Raw genomic sequence first — 23,824 nt, 5'->3', positions numbered from 1 at the left:
GTAGTAGTTTGTTCTGAAAGCTTTAGAAGTTAGAAAATTTTCTATCTCAGAAGGAGTTACTTTGAATATATTTATATTACTATCAGCAAATTCAAAGTAACATGCTTAATTACCATTTCAAATAAGAAACTTGTGGTGCTGTCCTGTCTCCCTACCAAGAACTGCAATAAAGCCACCTTGTTCCTTTGTTATTTGCACAACTGATTTCATAGTCTGTCATCTAGTCGGGGATGTCCCTGCTCCTTGCAGGGGGTTGGACTAGATGACCTTTGAAGGTCCCTTCCAACCCTAACCATTCTATGATTCTATGATCAGTTCCCATGGATGTTGACACAGTGATATAAACAACCAACCTGAGCTAAGTCTGCATCTCTAAAGAAGAAACTATCCATTTTGTATTTGGAAGCTGAAGTCTCTGTACAGAACGTAGAACAGAAGGGTCTGGTTTGGTTTTAGGCAAAATACTGATTTTTCCTCCTTGATGTTCAATTACAACTGTCAGCTAGTCTGGAGTAAAGCAAATCCTGTTCTTTTAATGTGTTCTCAGTTGGCAGACAGCATTTTACAGAATAGGACATAAGGGGGTGTCTAGCCAGTATTACACTAAGTTTAGTTAATGGCAAATCTGGCATTTGTTCAACCGTCTACTTCAAATGACAAGACAGAGAAGCTGCAGAAAACGAAGAAAGACTAAGCTCTATCTTCTCCACCTCATTTATGTGGCTGATGGAAACGACAGCGTATCAGAAGTGTCAGCATTCTAGTGAAAGCTGGCATGTAAATATTCATGCATTATGCCAGATAGTCAAGCCCTGGCTGGCTGTCCTTTTCCATATCTCTAGTAATAACAGAAACTGAGTTCAGATAAGAAAAAGCTATAAAGCTTTACATCACAGAATTTAATACACTTTTAAATGGTCATTAATAAGAACCTGAACATGTAAAATGCTAAATGCTTCCAAGGTCTCAGTAACCTCAGTTATCCAGGAATAAAAAGTACTCTGTGCTACTCAGAAGGACCTGGCTTCTTGCCAGATTACCTAGGAAACTATACATGAAGTTTTAAAATGAGAAATAAACCATGGCTTGAGTTGCAATAAATTTTGCAACTTTGTTTGGCTTTTCTGAAAATATGAAAATCAGATTATTACTAGGATGCATTACTGACTCCCCTCACCGTTAAACAAACCTGCTTCCAGTTCCTTGTCCAGGTAGCAAAATCAGTTGGTAGCAACTGAAAAATATTTCCATCTAAGGACGACGCGTAGGCCTTTGTACAGGAGCTTAGAGCTGTGAAGCAAGCTCCTAGTGTTGCAAAGCTTGCCAGCAAAACCGATGCTAACTGGCAACTGTACCAAAAACAACAGCTACCGCTGTCAAGTCAGAAGTGGCAGTGGAGAGTTAACTATTCTCCCCTCCCCAGTGACAGTCACCATCTTCCAGCTCAGGCAAACTGGTCAGACCCACTGGCAGAGCTGTTGCCTATAGCACCTCTGTCGAGAAGTAAGGCTGCCGTCTCCAGGGCTCTTGGATTTCATATGAATTGCAGTCAACCTAAAAACAGAGACCTGACAACCAATTTACACTGTCAAATGCTACCCAGAGGAATTCTTTATGCACCATCAGAGGCCAATAAACAGGCTAATCATTTCTCAATTTGATTATTATGCTGTCAAGACCAGGGCAGGATACACTTCAGGATGTCATAAGAAACAAAGATTAAGACAACAGGTGGCATGTTCTTCACCAATGTCAGTACTATCAGTACAACTCAACACATCCTAATTATCACAACACCTCACAAGGACAACTGGAATTAAAATGGCTGATGAGCCCAATGCTAAACACATAAGCCTCTGAGGCCAGGGCAGGTATTTGCTGTGAAAAGATACAGCTGTAGTATTCTGTATATCAGGGACAGTCATGCTCTTGCCTCTTTCAATCACCTAATTCATGTGTCTTCATTAACAATGTCTATAAAAGTTGATCAACACTCCTTCCTATTAAACTGAACAGATCACTGAGAATGATCCTTCTTACAAATAGCAGTCTAAAATAAAATTGAGAGGTCTTTTTTTTTTTTCAAATGGGTATGGTGCCGTTCTTCAACATGCCTACAGCAGCAATTTCATGTGTGGCTTTTGTTAATGTACAGATTGGTATCACAGGCAGAAATTAAAACAAAGTATAAGCTCGTAAAACTTCTGTCTATTTTCCCCTTAGGCACTTTTTAAAGGCAGAAGACAAGAAAAACGCTTATGTCATGTTTATGTCTAGTAAACTTTTACCCAATTCAAATAAATTTTAAAAAAACCCTGCCGGTTAAATAGTAAACACAAAACCCCAAAGCTTACTAAAAAAAAAATTAATTATAGGACTGAAACCATCAAAGATGAACAAATACAGAACCACAGAAGAATTAGGTTGGAAGAGATCTCTAGATCAGTAGCCTCCAAACTGTTTTGATTGCACATCCCATCAGTAAAAAAAATTTTGAGCACGTACCCCAGACATATGTATATTTACTTATTTTTACTTATATATATGTACTACTGAAGTTTAACATTTTCATCCTGCCCCCCAATGGATTGTCTTTCATACCCACTGGGCTGTGTACGCTCCCTTTGGAGGCAACTGCTCTAGAGATCATCTAGGCCAGTGCCTAGACCAACTTCAATGTAAAAATAGGTTGGTTGAGGCCCTGTCCAGCTTAGTTTTAAAAATCACTGAAGACAAAGATTCCCCACTCTCTCTGGACAGGAAAGTGCTTACAGTTCTTACTGTTAAAAATGCTTTTCTTACGTCCAATTAGTTTTTTCCTTGCTGCAAATTCTGACCATTGCCTCATCCTTTTGCTGTGCAACAGAGAAAAGGCTGGCTCCGCCTTCTGTGTAACTCCATCTGTAGCTGAACACAGCAATTTCGTCTGCCTTCTCTTGTTTAGCCTTTAAGGTGAAACAAATCCAGTACCAATGCACAGTTACCCTGTCCCTGGTAGCCCACGTCATTTCACTTTGTTGAACTTCATGAGGCTTGAGTGAGCTCATTCCTTCAAGCTGTTGCAATTGCTCTGGAAGGGAGCTCTGCACATCACCTGATAATGACAGTTTGGCTTTAACACTGAGCCTGGTTAAGGCTGCATCCTGTGCCATCGTCCATGTTACCAATGAACATGTTATAAAACTATCAGAACAAGTATCAAATCCACCATTCATAAATAGGTGCCAGTTAAATTTCAACCAACTGACCTCTTAAGTCTTATCAAAGCAGCCAATTTTTCATCCACTTTTGTAGCCCACAAATCCAGTCTCTACTTTCCTTAAGGATATCTTCCTCCCCATATCTACCACACTTCTTCCAATTTCTTCTACAAATACGGAAGTCTATGCTGAAAGTAAGATAAATGACAGTAACTATTCTCCCTTCATCCACAGAGCCAGTTATTTCATCACTGAGGCAGAGATTGGTTGAGTATAACTTGCCTGTGGGAAACCCATGCTGGCTATTCTCAATCACAAGCATCAGTTTCCATTCCTCAACAAGCTTTGGCTATCCAAATTTCATCCCTGCATACCCAGGCAATGCCTATATACAGCTCCTTAGCACTCCATCCCCTCTTTTACCTACCATACTCTACCTCTTTTAATGTGAGGAGTCCTCTGTTCAAACTGGCCTTCAGCTATGCCTGCTTGTTTTGTTGCATATGGGGATAGTTCTTGTGCTTTGAAGAAGATCCCTTTGGAGATCAACCAAATCTCCTGTGTTGCTCTGTACTTCAGGGCAATCTCACACAGGATCCTGCCTGCCAGTTTCCCAAACAAGCCAAAGTCCACTATCCTGAATTCCAGGATTTTTTTCTTTTTTTGCTATTTGCCATCCTCACTTCCTTCAGAGTCTTAAACCCTATTGTCTCATGGCCACTGCAACTAAGGCTGCCACTGAGTATCACATCCCCAATGAGTTTCTCTTCATTCATGAGTAGCAAATCCAGCAGAACGCCTCTCCTATCATGTATCCACTACCTACATCAAAAAATTGTCTCCCAACATACTCCAGAAATCTCCCAAATTGTTTGTGCTCTGAGCAGTTAAAGTGTATTTACAAACAACTATTTTTAACTCCCTCCTTCACATTTGTTTTCAATTGCACATTAACAATTGTTCCTCAGCACTGAGCTGACCACCAGGAAGTCAGAAAAATGCTCAAGAATGCCTTATGTTGTTGGGATGATTTTTAGCCTGAGAAATCAACTGGATAAACCGTGATTCCTTACACTGCAGCATGGATCAGAAATATTATCTTGTGGCCTAGGTGGCTGGCCCCAGGCCATTATCAACAGACACCAAAAGCACAATGTAACATGTTGTGGACTAGAAACAAAGTTGAACAATTTGGCAAATTTCTACAAACACAAAAAATTTAAGAAGAGGACTGTCCTGTAAGCAATTTGCTAGCAGAAAAAAAAAAAAAGAAAAAAAAGGTATGTTTTCAGCAAATAATTCAAGTAGTTCTACTCTTGACTTCATTGGAATAAACTTCAACTTACGTATTTCCTGTATTATTTCAGTTCATATGAGTTTCTTTTAAAAATAAATCAAAGTAAAACAAAGATGATATAATCTTAGGTTTAGTTATCAAGACCTATTTATTGCACATAAGTCTTATGATGAAAAAGTTGTCCAACTAAGTACTCTGTTGTTCCAAAGGAAGAAATTGCTGGCAGCTTTAATAAAAATAAGATAAATCCACACCTGTTTGTGGTTCAGGACTGCAGGAATTCTGACCTTGATTCTGTGCCACAGTTCCTTTACACTGCTCCATCAGTATAGAGGGATTGCGATCCAGGTGGACTTATTTGGTAGGTAGGGAGTCCTGATTTTCTAAGGCCCTGTAAGGGCTCTCAGAGCAGTTCTCAAGCTGATGTATGATGAAAGGGTAATTGATATTTGACACATTAACAGAGAAAGGAAGATTTGCTAAAGCTCCCATAAAAGAAGACGTATCGTTGAACTGTTAATCATTCCCACAGAATTATGCCCTGTACTTGAAAGAAACTGGGGAAAGACAAACAACCTAAAACCTGTGATCCTAAAAACCCCATTTATTTAAAGCTCGATCAATACCTGGTCCAGCGGAACTTCGACACGAGTATCTTCATCTTCCTGCACTTCATCTGCCACCCACATTTCAGACTGCTCTTCGCCGGCTTTGTAAATATTTTCACCTGCAGTGGGAAAGATACAGAATGGAAGGAAGTGAAGTCCAATTGTGACACTGTGTGGCACAACTACTGAACTGCATTCAATTTTGTTTCTAAGAGGAGGTTTCTGAGCTGACCCCACCATTCCCTATGCAGTTATTTTAATGAAGTTTTCAGTCTTTCATTATTGTCAATTTGTCTTCCTTTCCTTTCTATTAACAAATATTTACATGCCACACCATTTTGGGAAGGGAAAGGAAACAGAGACTGAACAAAGCCCTGGATCTGAAGTTCCTTCACTTCTGGCAAAGGTCAGGAGTAAATCTGAACTTTAAACATTACAACAACATATTACTTCTATTTCTACAGTCAATGAGAACACCCTCTAGTAAGTAGCGTTATAACACACATCTAGCAAAAATCTCAGGCTCTGAATCAACAACAAACACAGTGAACCAGGAGAGGAGTGAAAAATTAACAGAAACATTGGGATTAATGCTACTCTCCACCCCTGGGCACATACAAGTAGAATCATAACTGAAACTTCATATCCATATTTAAAAAGCACATAGTCCTATGGCTACAGTGATATTCAATTTCGCAAAGATTTTACACCATATAGTTTGAGTCATTTTTTTTCCCACAAGTGTAAGCAATAATTAGGGGTTTTCGAGGTTTCTAATGTGAGTCTTTCAGTATCAGCTAATTAGGAAAGTCAAGATAGGTATATACAGAAAACAACTTTCAAGTGACACACATTCCTCTCTCCCTTCCACTCAAACTCAAAACAACCCAGAAATTAAAAGCACGGGTTACTCCAAATCATCTCCCTCTCTGTCCATCTATCTAGGAAAGATAGATTGTCCTATGTTGATGTGTTCATGTCCAACATAATAAGTAACTACAATAAGAAAGAGGAAAAAAATACTTGTGCTGCTTTGGATTGCCTCTTAATTCTTCATAAAAAGATGTGAATTTGATAATATCAACTGACTAAGCAAATCTATCTACATTGCTGGACACTGTTAAATAAACAGCCCTAGTGAATCACTGATCCATTCACAGAACCATTGAGAAAGAGGAAAAAGAACAGATAAAAAAAAACAAGACTTAGAGAAATCCAGAGTCCACCTGCATAAAAGTTCAGCATTGACTACTCTGGAAGTTATTTTTCCAGTTACTTTCTCATCTCTACGAGAGCCAAGGAAATAGCTTACCCTGGAAACAAAATTCTGAGGCATACCATACCACTGCAAATGGCTAACTGGAAGGGAGGTGCCAGCTCATCCAGATGGCCTTACGTGTCTACCAACAGGCCACTGACCACAGCACCAGAAATGAAAACCGTTCTCACAGTTTGAAATGAAGAGGCAGAAATGGGGAAGTCTACGGAACATCACAATGATATTTCAGAGCAGTACTCCTGGCTGCGTCTTAGGAGAGAGATTTTCTGATGGACAGAGCAGCTTGCGTACCTGAGCATCAGAGTCCCACTGGAACCTTCCCACACAACCAAAAGATCTATATTACTTGTCCTCTGGAAGTATTGGTGCTGGAAATACCACAGAGTTCTCAGCATCATTTGTTGAATTCTTATCCTAAACATCTCACATATCACTTAGCGTGGAAATAATAATTTTATTTTCTTAATTTCATTTTTCGTGGATTATTAAATGTAATGCACCTGTTGAAGTATGTTCTATTAAAACCAACTAAGGACAGCCAATATTTGCTGGCAGAATGGTAAGTCTTGGACACTATGCGTACATAGCTCACTACAGACCCCCCTTGCCAAGAGAGGGGTTTTTTGACAAATTCAGCAGTAAGAACATGGAGTGGTCAAGTGCAGAAACAAAATGCATCTAAATGCATGTACTTTTTCAAATAATCAATGCACTTCACATTTCTCATTTTTCTGAGCTCTCTAAGGGACAGAAGGTTCTGTTTCTCTTACCTGATATTATGATTGTTGCCTCTCATCATAGACATTCGACTGACATACAGATCACCATTCTGAGACAAAAATGTAATGTGTTCCTTGAAAGCCACCATGATGACTCTCCTAACTCAAGGCCTTCCCTTCAGTATATAAAGAAAATAACTTTGTCCTAGATTTCTTGGCTCACTGAACTATAAAAAGTCAAATCAGTGTCTCAGATAACTACATTTAGACTCTGTAATAACATCTTTGCTTTCAAGATCCCGAAGTCTTTCAACCAAAATGGGGTTTGTCTGGCCTCTAGAGATGAAAGGATATTGGGGCAGAGGTAATTCTCGTCAGGCTTTTCCCTGGCAGGGCAAAAAAAAAAAGGAAGTACAAAGGATATGAAAATGTGTTGGCCCTGGAGGCCAAATCCACAAAATTCATCTCAAGAGTTGAGGATTCTCAATTTTAAAGCACTTCTCCTTAGAAGAGTAGATCAGCTTCAGGGCTATGCTGAATAACCCAGCAACTAAACTCCACACAAGGAAATAGACATGAAGTATTTTCAAAAACTTTCATCATGAAACCAAGAGGGAGTGAGGGAGAGGTAAGAAAACAACAAATTTCTACCTGGGTAATGCAACCAACTTTCCCATTCAAGAGAAAGGAAATAAGAAAATTGACAACAAAAGGGAAATTAATCATTTACCTCTGCACAAACCTGAAAGTATGGAAGACAAACGTCCAAAACACGTGTACCATTAATAGTCAGGGAAAGAAGAAAAACACTTATGTCTGAAATGTGGCAAAACAGGTGAAGAAAAAAATGGCACTAACTGAAAAATGGGAAAGTTCTAACACTTGAACAAATTAAAAAATCTAAAGAAGATGACAAGGAATGAAATTAGTCTTACATTAGGACAAGTACCCTTCTTGTCTTTTGGTATCAAAAGTGAAAAGAAAAATAAAAATTGTTTTTGTAAACAATTGTAAAATAATTTACAAAAAATTAACTTGATTAAATGGAGTATTAAGAAAGTAGCTTAAAATGTAAACTATTAGTGTTATTACTCTACTTCAGTCAGAAGTATTTACACTTTTGCATGTGAATTTACAAATAAGTGGAGCAGGGCAGCTGAGTGAAAGGCCAACATATTCCTCATTTATGTGATTCTGTGTCAAGATCTTGTCAGCAGGAGTTTGCAGACCACATTAATCACTATTATCAATGCTGTGAGTTACTTAGCACGTCCCAAGCAAATGTATTAGGTTAGGTAATTTTGCCTCATATTTTATAGGTAATACTTCAGAAATGCTTTTTGATTTAGGAAAAAAAAAATGCCCCCAGAGAATCTTATTGATGCAATATTTCACATCTCTGTCTCTGAATCATTAATCATTTTCTACATACATCTCTAAGGAAGGAAAAAACAAGAAGGCATTTTAGAAAACACTATAAATTAAACGAAAAAAACATTTTTGTAAGTCTTCAGTCTATATTGTTATGGGCTTATATTGCAATCTCTACTAAACTCAGAAATGAGTAGTGTATCTTAACTGAAAAGAGAATTCTCTATACTTCCATTAGATTGAACATTTATGCCTACCCCAAATGGTTCATAAAATATTGTAGATTAAACATGCTCCTCATACAAGAGCTAGTTCTAACTTTTCCGTGCCTCAAACTAATTGAGAATTGCCCACAGTCACGGTCATGGCAACGCTGGGGCAGAAGAGCTATAAAAGTGGATAAGAAAGGAAGGTAGGTCCAAGCCTTACAGTCAAGCTGAGGCATACTCTACGTGTTTGCTCCAAGTGGAGTAGAAGATGATGTCAGCAAAGCATTCAAGGGCACTTTGTGCTCCAAAATGTCTCCCTACAGCTTTGCTGACAAGTATAAATTAGAGGATTTATTTCAGCTAGGTTCTCAGTTCTCCATGCCACAGTAAGTGCTGCTTCTGTCAAGAGGCCAAGGAAAGTATTATTGAGAGTCTCTCGATCTTCTGTGAGGACATTTTTCTATGGTGTCCAGACAACCAGAAGAGACTGTAATTTTTCAAGTTTTGCCAGCCACTGTGTGAAAACAGACTGTGTTGAGCTAAAAATCACCACTATTTTTTATACTCTCTACAGAGATAAGTGAGGCAACCGAAAAAAAAAAAAAATCTCCCATTATTTCTGATTATTTTAAGCAGGGTCATGTAATTCTGGCAAGAGGGAGAAATAAAAGCCCGCAGAGGGCAAAGAACAGATTACAAGAGGGAAAAGGCATTCAAGAAGAGCAGCAAATTGGAGAGAGAGGATATGGACACAGAGGGGGATGATGAGGGCACAGTAATGTGAGAAGGAATGTGTGGAATGAGGAACTGTACAAGAGAAAATAGGAAGATGAGGAAACACAGGTGGAAATGTAGGGAAGAAATGGGGTCCAGCACACTGACAGGAAGGCAAAATAATGAATTACATGCAGTGGAAGAGTAGAAGCTTGAAATAATGAGAGGGGAAGAAAGAACAAACCAGCAGGTAACCACATCAATTTAAACTTCGTAAAGGAATCTTCCTTCAGGAAAGCCTGAGAAGAGGAATGTTTTACTACTACTTAACTGCAACTGAACTTCTATGTTCAGATGCTCCCACACATACTCATTTTTGACAGAGGTCCAGCAAAAAGCAATAATGAAAAAATGCTTATTATTTTTCTTGACTTCTTATTCTTATTTATTCCTAAAACAAATAATATTTAGTAAGACTCTGGATAGTGGCTCTACAGTCTGGGGAAATAATTCTTACAGCATTTTTTTGCTTCAGTTGAATGAAAACTGCAACTGCAAGTGCTTTTCTACAGAGCTTCTTCAAGAGTTATGTTCTATCATCTCACCTCTTCTCCAGCTCCATAATCCCACAGAGAGAAAGACTGATGGAATCTCAAGAGGATCCTGACTTCTTCAAGCTTTGAATTCCCCAAAGCCTTGTGAGGGTTACCAGAAAAAGGAACACTTGGAGCCTGATAGCAGCTCTACTGAAAAGAGGTAGCTAGTGTCTCAAAAAAAAGCAGTGAACCAACTCAACCTGCCCTAAGCAAAGTCAAATGATACAGCTGTTGAAACATTGGCACCTACTTTATGGCTAACCTCTACAGCTAGAAGCAATGGAGCCATACAAACAGTAAGAACAATAGAATATTTTCAGCAGAAAAAAGGTGGTGAAATTACATGAGGCAGGATGTTCTCAGAAGGCTTAGCTCATTGGAAATCAGGTCCAGAGGCTATGGATAGGAGGAAGGCAGAGTGGTCAGGTTTGGATCAGAACCTTAAGAAGGATGATGACTGATAAAAGAGGGTGTGGGGTTTCCAATTTTGTATTTGGCCAAGATCTGCTTCATAAAGTAAGTGGCTCTAACATCAGGTGGTTTAATCAAAGATAAGAAAAGGCGGTACTGTATTCCTACAGTACTTTTTCACCTCTGCGATTTTGTTGCAAATGGACAAATCAAATCAATACAATTTCAGACAATGTTAAGACTGCTGTACATTATGCTTCTTGCATAATACATCTTAATAGCCAAGGATCTTCAGAGTTACCTACTCTGTTCTGTCCCCTTACCCACACCAGCGATGCTGGCTTTGCAGCCCCTGAGAATTCATTTGTGTGAAAGAGAGTTCACTGACCGCTCAGGGGAATCTTCTAGGTGCTTTATACTTCGGGTTAATCTCCTGATAGGTACAGAGCAGATTAATTATCAGCAACAATAAATTCATAAATGTTCAAAACATTTTCATTAACAAAATTTCACCTGATTCATGTTACCCGCAATACACAGATGTTCGGTGTATTGTGCAGTCACTCAGTTCAGTATGTACAGAAAGAAGCAATGAATTGGTGCATGTACAACTGAGCAAATCTTGGTGAAAGTATAAATACCATTTTCTGTCTGATGTCTCATTCAGTATTTCATCTAGAATCCTTTTGTACTCTTTGATAAACGAAAGTTACATAACTTTATTAAATAGTAATTGAGTTATACATTGAAGTAACTCATAAGAAATCTATATGTTTTAAATAAGCACAGAAATTAATGGCTCTTGTATAAGCTCTGTCCTAACCAGCATTAACTATAAAACATTTATTGCAACACAAATTACAACATTACACAGTTATTAATGCATTTCAAATTTTAAACTGATTGAACTTTAGCAGTAGGGATAAAAAAAAAATACTTGTAATAATAGCCTGCCCTGAATATTTTATGGAAATCAGAGGCATTTACTAACTGCAAGCTCTGTATGTAAGCAAGTAAGTTAATATGACTATTAAAAAAAAAAAAATTAATGTGACCTACCACAGAGGCTGCCTCATAAAAATGTTAAGTCAAATTAAAAACAAAATATAAAAAAATCTGTGCCTCATTAAATTGAATAGATTGCTATGAGGAATAGGGAGGACATATGCATTTATGCCTGTCTACTATATAATTTTATTTTCTGGCTTTTTTTTATTGCTTTTTTGTTTTTAATTTTGAAGTATCACTGTTGTACAAGGCCCATTTCCAACGAAATGAAGCCACTGCCTTCATGATAGGTTTGCATATGTGACTTCTGTCATCAAAAAGTAATGGAATTAAAGACAGAATGGTAGCAATATATATATCAAACTGTTGTGAATATTTAAAAATATGTATTTTTCTTCACCTGATACTATTGCAGCCTCAAGCTTCTAAGCAATTAGTTCCTCTTCTCAGAAAATATTTAATTTCTGATAAGATTTCACTCCATTATAGATTGCTGACATCTGGCTACCTCAATAGAAACTGCATAAGGTGCTTCTAGAAGTTGACCTTGTATGCAGCAGTCTCCTGTACTGCTAGGAAATCTGGTAATGGTAGAGCAAAGAAAAAGCTGCCTTAGTCGGCTGCAATAGCTCGTTGTTACACATAAACAGCTACAAAAGTAAGGATTGCATGTCATAATATGAGGCTTTTTCATCCTTCTCCCCACTTTGGTAACTCACCTCATTTATTCTCTGTGTTTCTAAGCATCTAATTCATTCATTTATTTAAATGACAGATCATTAAGACTATTTGCATTTTTAAGTTAATAAAGCAGCTCCCATTCAGCCACATCTTTTTTAATTCCATGCCTGTTCCAAAACTCAGCTTTCTCTTGGGTACAGCTGGGTCCTAAGGGCTAAACTGTCACAAAGCAAATGCAAAAGCCTTGAAATGTCTCTTCTGGTCCAGTCATTCCAAACTAAGCATCAGTACACTGGCACTCCATCCTGCAGCAAGTTAAGCAAAATGGCTTTCCTCCTGCCAAATACTATTTGCCTGCTTTATGTTTTGCAATGTATTCATTTTACTAAAAGCAAACCCAAAGAAACTCACCACGTGCTCAAAGAAAGAGCAACAACGCAAGGTTTACCCTTTAATTAAGAGCTGGACTTTTCTTTCCTTTTTTTTAGCCAATGGCAAAACCAGGAAACTGAAATGATTGCTGACTTCGAAGACCTCATAATACTCAAAACTAGATCTGAAAAACTTTGGAGTGGTTCAGTCCATCTCCAGCATAGTACTTTTCCAAATCATAACAAGAACTCAAATTTCACATTCTATTATGTCTAGAACTTGTTTTATAGTATGGGTTTTTTTGCAAGCTGTGTGACCACAATTAAAACTACTGTCTGAATGGAATAGGCTTTAAAGTGAGGGTGCTCCCTTAGCAGAATTTTCTTCTGCACTTCTGAATTTGCTACTTTCTTGTTTAACTTCCTACAGTATACTATTTACAGAATATGTTGCAAACCAAAAAGTAGGTAGCTTTGGGTTTTGGGTTTCTCTAAATCTTAAACTGATGCTGATAACTAAAATTGGTGTCATGTTCATAAGCTCAAATTCTGCTGAACCAGCTGCACTAGTCTAAGCTCTAAATCTCACACTTCCAGTTGCAATTACTGTTACATGTAATACATTCAATATTATTTCGGTTTCTACCAGTGCAATGAGAGTCCAATCACAACTTTAATAGCATGCCTTCTAGGTTACAAAAACCAAAGCACCAGTTCACAGTTTACTGCATCTGCTCTAAGAAGTGCTGAATTTAAGTCTTGTACAATGAGCTTTCAACACCAGGAAATTCTTCAGTCATCTTGATTTGAGAGGATTATGACATGGATCAGTTGTAACATGAATGGCATGCTGCTGAAATTCTCAGTGTATTTAAAAACAAACAAACAAACACACTCAAAGTAAATACACAGCTAGTCCAACTAAACTTTGCTGGAAGATTAGGTTAAGCTTTAAGTATGCTATGAGCATAATTCTTTGGATGTTAAGTCCCAGGGAACACTTTCAAACACTCTGGCACTCAGAAGATTCCACATAACTGCAAAATTGGCAGTGACAAGGACAGTAAAGAATATGGGATACATTTTCTACCATTAATATTTTCTTTTTATCTATTTCAGTACACTCCAAAATGTATAATGTGTAAACTCACTGTGCAGTTTATTGCTTTCAGATTAAAATAAATTAATCCCACATCAGTGACAGCCAAATGCAGCCAACTAAAATGCCAAGAGTCTTTTTCACTGTGCATCAGGAAAAAAAAAATAAAATAAAAGTTGTAATATGATGATAAGTGCTTCTCTTATCCAATCCAAAGCCTTTGAATATGAAAGAATTTTTTTAAATAAACCTGCAAAGCCAACTGAGGAACTGCAATGAGCCTTCAGAGTAGACAATGGAGCCATACTGATCAAAACACTACTTGGGAGCAATCATTAGCACTGTATTCCTGGAGCTGGCTTCTATCTCTCCATCAAAAATCCATCTCCATTTCAGAATAATACTCTTCACTCTAAAATAAAACTGAAAATGTCATAATCCAAGGCAGGTATTACCTACATGATGCATCCAATACTTTAGCATCTGGTCTAAGCTAGATCTCTAATTTCACTGTCAGCTGAGAGAATGAGCGTCTCCAGACACACTTGTCTCTCCTTGACAGCCGAAGCCTAGAAGCCCAGCTTGAATTAATCCCCTAAACTTCACACAATGGGAGGCAGGTAAGATACATCGCACCCTCAACAAGTTTCCAGTACCAGCTGAGATCTGAAAGTGCACCACGGTCAAGAAACCTTTAGGATTTACTGCACCTTTCTTGTCGCTATGGGGAAACAGATTGAAATAAACAGCCCCTCCAAATAAACAGGCTTTTCTAAACTTCCGTTCATGCCTTCTGAATGAACAAGGCAAAGGTGAGGCCAAGTACACCACAGCTGGAGTCTTTGCAAATAATCCTCTTTTAGTTCTTGCTATGCAGCACTTTCGCTAAGTCACTAATGCAGGTGGACAATGGATGTGCTGAGAAGTCTACTGTGCTCATGCCCGGTCTTCACCCCGCAAGGGCAGAGCTTACAGCTTGGCATTTGTGGGAAAAGGTAGGAAGAGAACAAATGTGCCACTTGCATGCTTCCCTCTCAATTCCTGTTCTTCAAACACATGTTTGAAGCAGTCTTCAAAAGGCACAAGTAAACTGTGAAGAAAGCTGCAAAGCTCTTTTCCATTAACTGAATCTAGGTGAAATACTAGATCTAATTGGCTGTATGGCACCAGCTGCCTGCCTAAGAGGGAAGCTGCATCTTATACAGTCATCTCCAGGTGAAACAGAAGTGCCTTAATACAGAATAAACCACCCCTATTACCAGCTTTTAAAACCCTTTTATCATCCACTTCAGTCCCACTAGTCACACAACTACTGCAGGAATCCATCTCACCCAGAGACAAGGCGACAAACTAGGAGAGAGTGTCTCCCTCCTATGACAGGGAGATACTTCAGAGCACTAAAAATATACATGTTAAGAGAAGGGGAAGAGTTTGCACTAATACACAGAGCAACAGCCTATATTCTGCCCTTTCAGGTTGAACTAGATGTTAACGCAGGTCTTCGCTATATGAAGAAGTACTGAAAACAACAGGTGAAGAAAAACAGTACCCTAAGAAAATGGCATGTACCATTCATCTGCCCACTGGATCCCATCGTACTGCCCCAGCACTATAAGCTCCTTTCACACCCAAAGCACGATGGGCCCGCAGCATACATGTAAATACAGCATACAAGCACAGGATAAGTACAAACACGCACACAGCATGCCTGAGTGCCAGTGTAAGCCATAGCCACTTATTTGTATTCTGAAACTCAGAGGCTCAGTATCTTTAACATTAACGTCACTGAAGCTTTTTTGTTAACAGTTCTTTAGTTCTTTAGTTTTTAAACTAAATTTGTCCAGAGTTTGCTTATTGGTTTTATTTCCTTTTAACTGAATAAAAGATTTCTGTTCCATAGTTGGAGCACAGCATTCACATTAACTTGTAATGAATACTTAAAATGCAAAAACCAACATTCTTTGCTCTTTTCAGTTCTCGTCACACTTCCATTATTTTAATACAAACTATACTGCAAGTGCACAGAAAACTACTTTTGCTTTAAAAAAAAAAAAAAAATCACAGTCCATGAATCAACCATTGAAATCACACACAAGAACTTTTTGAAGAGCATCAGGACATATATTTCATGGATACATTCAAAAGAATAACTTTGTATTAGTCAGGAAAAAAGAAAGTTACATTTTACACTCATAAAACAACTTGGAGCTATAAATCACTCCAAAAGAAAGCTACAAAGCTACGAATGATGACTTGAATAAAGTCTAAAGAAAAAGTAACTTCATAGCATGAAAAGTTATAGGGATGCTTGTTATACAGCTGAGGGTGCAGTGTCTACTCTTCAGAAACACAGCATGTCACCACCTGTTGCAAAGGTACACATGGCTGAGTACAAAAGCAGGAGAAAAACAATCAAATGAGAGTGGTGTGTCCTCTCTGCTCCCAAGCTGATTAAAGGAAAAGGCTTGTGATAACCATGTAGAGAGGGAAACTAGGAGAGCTTTTGTCTTCCCATTCATCACCTCTGAACCTATACAGGGACTCCACAAGAGCCTTGGCAAACCAAGCATTTCCACAGCTGCTCTCTGACATACCCTTTAGTCACACAAAGGAAGTTTCAGAGAAGTACTGGGAACAGGTTAGGAAGGTTGATCTGTCTCCTGTTACACACACTGCTCTCCATGTAGATGCTTCCCCAGCCGCAGAATGTATCTAGGCCTAAGCGATTGCCCAAAGTCGAGCAGGAAGGCTAAGACAGAAATGGGGGCTGAACCTAGATCTCCAGATCCTGGTGAATCAGTGTCAGCTAGAAAGGATTACTTGAGGAAAGAACAACAAATGGCAGTGGAAGGTGTCCCTGCCCATGGCAGGGGAGCTGGAACTAAATAATTTTTAAGGTCCCTTCCAACTCAAACCATTCTATGATTTTATGAAGCTTGAGACCACAATTTGTTATTGCACACTTAATTATTTACACTTACACAGCAGTGAGAAGAAATGTCAAATGCTATGAAAAGTATCATTTCTTTCTCCTGAGAGATATTAATTGGTCTGTATCAATGAGTTTTTTAACTATTCCTAATGAGTAAAAATAGCCATCCCAGCATGTCAGTAATATCTGTAGTGATGGGACAGTCTTCTAGTCACTAAAAAAAAAAAAAAAGAACAGAGGAAGGGGGAATATCACACCATAAGATAAGCAGTTTCTCAAAAAGGATGTTTATGACTCAATTTCTACACTGCTGCCACAGTACAGTGGGGGAGAAATTCCCAAAGTACCTCCAGCAGCTCTGCTGAATGATTAGTCTCAGCAGCTATCAGCTCACTGTAGTTCGTGTTTTGTGCTAGTCCCCCAGGTCATGGTGTTACACAGAACCAGGCAGCTAACCAAGCATTCTAAGGGAGAGAGAGATGTTCTTTGGGCAGATCAGCTCCTTTTCTTCACTTTTTTTGCAAGGCAGAACAGTGGGAAAATGGTCAAAATATGTTTTCTGTTATGATTTTATCAAAAGCATAAAGATAGGACCATGTTAGTTTAATATCCCAGGTATACTAAATATCATACGCAGCCTCCTGTGGTATGTCAATGAAGCCAGGAACGTAGCAGTTATGCATAGGTACATTTCCTAAGCAGAAAGAACTTTTGTCAATTCAGTTGGCCAGAGTAAACAGACAAGTCAAGAACTACACAAGCATATTATTCCACTGTTTCGCTGTTTTAACTGAAGGTCAAAAGCCACTGTTCTATCATAGTGTTTATCTCAGTACTGACCATTACCTTGAAGGACTCCTGTGGAAGCTGTTACTCTTACTTTCTGTTTTCCTTTTGTAGAGTTATTAGAAAAGTGTCTTCTGGATACAGAATCCTCTGGATTCCGGCTTTTTTTGTCCTTCCCTCTGGGGGGCTGAGGTGAGGAACTGTTTTCTCCCGGGTCACTAGATCCAATGGTAGACTTAGACTGACGATCATTTCCCTGAAAAGAAGTGTGCATAATTATTACTGATGAAAATGACAAAGTTTATTTTTTAAATTTCAATATTATTTCAACCTTTTAATACTAAGGATTGTTATCAAGTTAGTTTACAATTAGTACAGCCAAGCGATATCTTAAACTATCCAGAAAACTGTAACTTATCTCATCACCTTACTACATCATTCAATTGATTAAACGCTCCTCAACAATTCCCAGAGGAAAATTACACATTTATTATAAGGAAATAATGCTTCATTTGATTGAAAGAATGGCCTGGTGAATCTATACATGCATGCACATGATATACAGCTATATCTCATCTATGCATATGTGTGGAAAGTTATAACAGGTAACACACACAACTCGTGACAGAACTGTGTAAATGAGACATGGGTATTAATCTGCTAAGCATCAGAAGCAGCTAGAATAGGATGACAGTCTCATGTGGCAGTAACACTGACTGCCAAGTGGACACTAAGAAAGCGGTCTGCCAACAGATCACCTCTGAATCACCTCCAAGGGTGTCAGTCAGTTTCTCTGCTTGCTCTGTGGTGTATCTAGAAACAGAACCAAAAATCTGTTCCTTATTTTTATAGCTTTGATGTATGTAGGTGTACTAGTCATAGATTTCATTACTTATAGACATTTTTCTTCACTCTAAATCTGTTCACAATCAACATTGTAAAAAAATTGAACTGTACACAGCAGCCATTTAGGGTGCTGTTTACATCGTGCTAGACTGTGTAAAGACTTTACCAACTGAACAACCTCATCATTGCCTCTCATCAGAGGCTGTCAGCCTCCTACTTTTGCCAGCCTAACAGTACATGTAGTTCCTTCCAAATCGAGTTCTGTCAAAACACTCCATAGAACGACAAAAAACTCGAGCAGATAGGGCAGAAAAACTTACCAGTATCTGGAACTGTTCACCTTATCACAGACTTAACTAAATCACAGAAGACAAAAATGCTATTTCATTGTTTCACTTAGTGTAGCTGCATGAACAATTCATGCCATTTTAGAACTTGCCCACTAGAAACTTCTTTCATTCTGCAGTGGTCATGGAGAATTATTTTCACCTCACTGCTAAATTTAAAAGGTAATACTACGTAAAATTAAAATCTTTCAGAAAAATAAGTCCTGAACAAAATCCCACATCTCTTTAAAAAATTCTGCATACATTATTACATTTTTAAGTGATTCTTCTAGTTTTCACATAATCAGTAGAAATCAGTTGTGTTTCAAATATCTTACTTAAATACCATCTAGTTTTTACCATCTAATTTATCATTTATCTACCAATACCATCAAATGTACCATTTATTCTTTCTCTATAAACAGAAATGAGGGTATGGCAATTTTTTAGCCTCTTCTAATTCAAACCGGAGACTGTTACCTCCATGCAATAATCATAAAAAGTGTAGATACCAAACTGAAGCAAACAATTGCATTATTTATCCCAGTTCAGGTGTTGCATTAGATATTTAAGAGCAGTCGTACATATTCCTGCCTCTGTAAGTTTTGACACTTGTTATCAGTGTGTGTTACAATCCCAATGGAATAAAAGTGAATATAAAAAAAAAATCTGTAAAGGCTGTTAATACAGAAAATGCAAGAAGTTAAAACTGTTAATGAGTTATTTTTACAAATACTAGAATTGCAAAGCTCACATTTTAAATCAAACACCACTTGAAAGCATGTTATTTACTGAGGTTTTATCTTCCACTGAATTTCTACAGAAAGGAACAGACTTGTATATTTTATTACGTATTTTGTTTAGTGGCTCCAGGCTTTTTTGTTCTGTAAACAGTGAATGGACATGATCAAGTACTGCAATTATAATGCCACACTGTGAGTCTGATTCTCCACTGTCTTGTACTTGTACATTAAATTGCCCTTGTAGAGAATCAGTGCAGATACTTATATTCTGATTTGGCATCGTTTTAAACCCACAGTGGACTCGTTTTGTACACATACAAACAGCTATACAGGATACGAAGCAGTGGAGGCTCAAGCTCTGTGTTTAATGGCTAGCTAGGGTAAAACACATCAGATAGGCAACTGGTTTATGGCCTTATTAGACTCAGCATGTAGAAACACCATCTTCTGCAAGATGTTTTGTAAAAGGTTCTGTGTTTTTCCTTTAGATCTATGATTTTAATAAACAAAGATAGCTGACAAGGTTTATGCGAAAGACCTTGAGGCAGCAGCTGATCTTTGGTATGGAAGGTTTTATAAAAAACAAAGTAGTCATTATTGCAATAATGTTTTCTCAGATTTCTTTTGTCTAATTGACACTGCAAATAGCTACAGATTCATCAGGCTTTAATAAGCATACCACCAGGTGGCTGTGGATTTCTTCTCTTCAGATTTAATTAAAACCCAAAGGACGGGGACATTCCATCTGCCAGAATTAAGAAAAATTAGAAATAAACTTTATTATGGTACTTGATACTTACACTCCCTTTAGACTTTCGAGATCCCACAATCGGAGGTAGTACAGAGCCTTTGGAACTGCAGAAATAAGCCATATCTTAGAATTGTGTACACTGTGACTATCATAGACACTACATATCTATAACCAAGTCAGATAACATCAAGTTGGCTATGGCAACAGAGTTAATTGTTTTATTCATTGCATATTTTTACTAAGAATCACTAATTTCTGTTACTAGACTATATTTAAATGCATAATCATTAACTTACTCAAACAAATGCATTAAATTTCCACACAATGCACCCTTTATAAACCAAAAATTTGCAGAGCAGTATTCAATTAATTACTATGTGAAAGATCCTTACAACTACTACAACAAAGATTTCCAGTAATTTCAACAAAACTCTGTTTGCATCAGTTGATCAACATAGCTTTTTACTGTCCTTAAATGCATTTATTGCAAATGCTGTTTCCCAAAATACTTTCAAGTTATTCATATTGCCTACAAGTTCTCGCTAAAAATATATATATATATATATATATATATATATAAAAATGATGCCCCAGTTTATATGCAGAATATGGGACAACTTCTCTAAATTACACCAATCTGTGGGACAAATTTCCATTTCTTTCCATTTATTTCAACAAAATGACTCCCAACTTTCCTATTTTCCAAAGATAGTAAAAGCCCAAGTTTCTCCTTACAGACACCTGGTATAGAACTCTATTATGTGATAATTCTAGCCTACAAAAAATAGATCCAAACATAAAGCATTCTTAAGGGAGTACATATTCCACAAAATACTACCAAGCAACAGTAAATCTAGATTAGTGTAGCCGCACCTAATCTCATTCAACTGTACATATGTATCCCAGGAAAAAAAAAAAAATTAAGCCAAGTCAAAATAATCCTTTCTTTGACATTAATTTTGTGATATGTGATCAATGGCATGTTTATGAGGTTAAATAGTCTTCTAAAATTCAGTTCTCTTTTGTTTTTGTTATTTCAGCTTTCTCAGAAGTTGTCAATAAAGTTCTGCATCCATAAGAACCCATTCATCCCTCCCTCATTCTTGGAATGATGATTTAGTACTTTACTGGTGGCACTTTCTAAACAAATTGCAATATACAAGCACATAAGAAGTATATCGCACACCTACAGAACTTACCCCTGTGGCCTTCTCACTGTAGATTTGCTAAACAGTAGATCAGCATATGGCAACTTCTTAAACTTCTCTCTACCAACTGCAACATAGATTTGCCCATTCTCCAAGTCTGACCCATTCTGAACAAGTTTTCCATCTAAAGTGTAAAGTCTGAAAAATAGGAAAGTGCTTAATATAATAAACATTAACATTCAGTTAGGTTTATTAAGAGGATTCACAATTACATTAATCTAAACTCGCTACATCATGTTGAATTTCCATTTATGAAACCAAATAAAGTACAGTGGATGCCATACAATGATCAGTAACTACATAAAAAACAAAAGATAAGGAAAGACAGAGCAAAATAATGACCTAAATCACAGTTTATATAAAACTAATGAAGTATGAAGCACTATGACAGACAAAATACTCTCATAATTTCTAAAATGAAATAAATTACTTTGTACTTAGAAGGTCTTTAATGTCTTTCCTGTGATACCTTGGAAGGGATCTCTTCCGTGAGTTCGTGACCTCGCTCATACCAAGTTCCACCTCTCATCTGTGCTCTGCGCGCTATGCATTAATCTGGGAAGAACCGGGCATTCATGGCCCCACGACTGAGAACCCGGGATCTGTCCGCCTACCACAGACCAAGTTTGATTATATTGCACTTACATTGTGATATTGTATAGATCAGAAGGTTGGAACATGGCTGTACCTGGTGGGGTAAGGCTGGAAGTAGTAGGAAATACAACAAGACATTCTAACAAGATGCAGTGTATCTTAGGCATTTACAATACCAACAACTAATAGGTCTACTACAGCAGGTAGATTTTTACCACAACATTGTGTGTTTGTACACTTTACTGAGAAAGAAATGCATTAGGGGGGAGGAGGGTGTCAACGCATTATTTCCACACTATCCCAATTACTTCACTGTATTTCATTACTTCATTACTTCCTTGAGTTTCTGATTTTATTTAAGGAAGGTCAAAACAATGAGGAAAAAGGAAACATTCAATAATAAATAAGCTCTTTCCTGTGAAGCATATTCCAAAACTCAACAATATTTATATTTAATTTAAAAGTCAACATTAACAGTTTTGCATTTAAGTCTTAAATGCAGGAATGTTGAATGGCTATCTTAATTGCCTTTCTATAAGCCTTCTACAGGAGCTACTCTATGTATTATACATAAATTTCAACACAATGCAAGGGGATACAAAATGATATATACACTTATACAATACAACTTTTAGGAAGACTATCAAGAGTCTGCCTTGAGAACACCTTTGACTTATAAAGTGCAAACATTTTCGGTTTAATACAGAAAAAGCTGCTTCTTAAGTTCATACACATGGTGCCACAACCTTGAATAAACACAGGAAAAAAAGAGATTCAGCTTACAGAACCAAGAATCACAGAATAGCTGAGGTTGGACATGATCTCTGGAGACTGCCTAGTCCACCTGCCCCATGCAGAACAAAAGCAACTAGAGCAGGCTGCTCGGGGTTGTGTTCAGGCGTGTTTTGGAGAACTGCAACAATGGAGACTCCACAACCTCTCTGGTCAACCTGTTCCAGTGTTTGATGACCCTTACAGCAAAAATGTTAGGGTTTTTTTTTCTGCTCATGCATAATTTCCTGTATTTCAGTTTCTGCCCATTGCCTCTTGTCCTATCACTAAGCTCCACTGAGAAGAGCCTGGCTCCAAGCTCTTCCCTCCTTCCCACCAGGTATTTATACACATGAACAAGACCCCTCTGAGCCTTCTCTTCTCCCGGCTGAAGAGCCCCAGCTCTCCCAGCCCTCCCCACGTGACAGGTATCTTCAACCTCTTCATCTTCATGGCCCTTTGCTGCACTTGCTCCAGTGTGTTTATTTCTGTCTTATATTCCCCTCATGAAAGTACCTTGATTTTCTAGGTGCCCCCTGCCATATAGAAGTACCTTGGTTTTCAAAGTGCAAAGACCAGACACGCTTAAAGGCGAAATTGCAGATTTAAAAAATCTTGATCACATTGATGCTTCCTTGCAAAGAGGTACGCTAACTCTGAGGCACTCCCTCTATTCTACTGATATTTACTTTTTAGAGCAAACGTTTCACAGGCATGCCAGCAATTCAAAGAGCAATTTATGTTTCACTATCACACAGATGACATCAGTTACACACAAACAATGAAAATAAAGCAAGCAATCTAAAAATCAGCAAGAAGCCTATTTCTGAATTAATCTCACTGTGTTTTGCTAGATTACATTTTGCCTTGGGGAACTTGGGGGAAAAAACAGCAAATCAGTGTAGCACAGTTTAAGAACTGTTTTATATATTTGTATGGTGCTGCAGGTATATAGGGGTACATACAAACAAGATTTTTTTTTGTTCACTTTGCTTGTGTTTTAACATTGTATTTAATTCTCAAAAGTTGTTTGCCTAATAGAACTCCCAAAAAAGTTATGGACAAATATCTGGCAGTCTCTAGTTGCATATTTCACCCTGCAAATAATAACAGTAACTTAATCAAACATAATCAGTCACTGAAGATTAAAATTAAACAAAAAATAAGTTTTTTTAAATGGAACTTCAAAGAAATAAATACTATCGACTTAACAAATATCACACAAATTTTGTGTGCTTACTTCCAAAACCTTCTACCCACCCACCTGGCCACAACTGTTCAAAGACCAACTGGGTTCTCTCCGG

The 23,824-nt window shown here is 37.7% G+C and overlaps 1 protein-coding gene across 2 annotated transcripts in view; it reads right to left on the bottom strand.

Annotated features, from left to right (window-relative positions):
* The window catches only part of DCDC2 (doublecortin domain containing 2), a 56,861-nt gene that overhangs the window by 8,654 nt on the left and 24,383 nt on the right, over positions 1 to 23,824 (bottom strand). The window contains exons 5-8 of one of the 2 annotated variants that reach the window (XM_086741779.1): positions 21,147 to 21,293; positions 19,997 to 20,051; positions 17,336 to 17,537; positions 5,124 to 5,224 (exon numbers count right to left, since the gene is read on the bottom strand). In XM_086741779.1, coding sequence (XP_086597905.1) covers positions 5,124 to 5,224; positions 17,336 to 17,537; positions 19,997 to 20,051; positions 21,147 to 21,293 — 505 coding nt within the window. The remainder of the gene's footprint in view (positions 1 to 5,123; positions 5,225 to 17,335; positions 17,538 to 19,996; positions 20,052 to 21,146; positions 21,294 to 23,824) is intronic. The other variant, XM_086741780.1, reaches the window with a different exon arrangement.

The sequence above is a fragment of the Chlamydotis macqueenii genome, chromosome 2, assembly GCF_036417535.1.
Source record: "Chlamydotis macqueenii isolate bChlMac1 chromosome 2, bChlMac1.mat, whole genome shotgun sequence".
Lineage (NCBI taxonomy): Eukaryota > Metazoa > Chordata > Aves > Otidiformes > Otididae > Chlamydotis > Chlamydotis macqueenii.
This window is presented reverse-complemented; position numbering and strand designations above follow the sequence as displayed.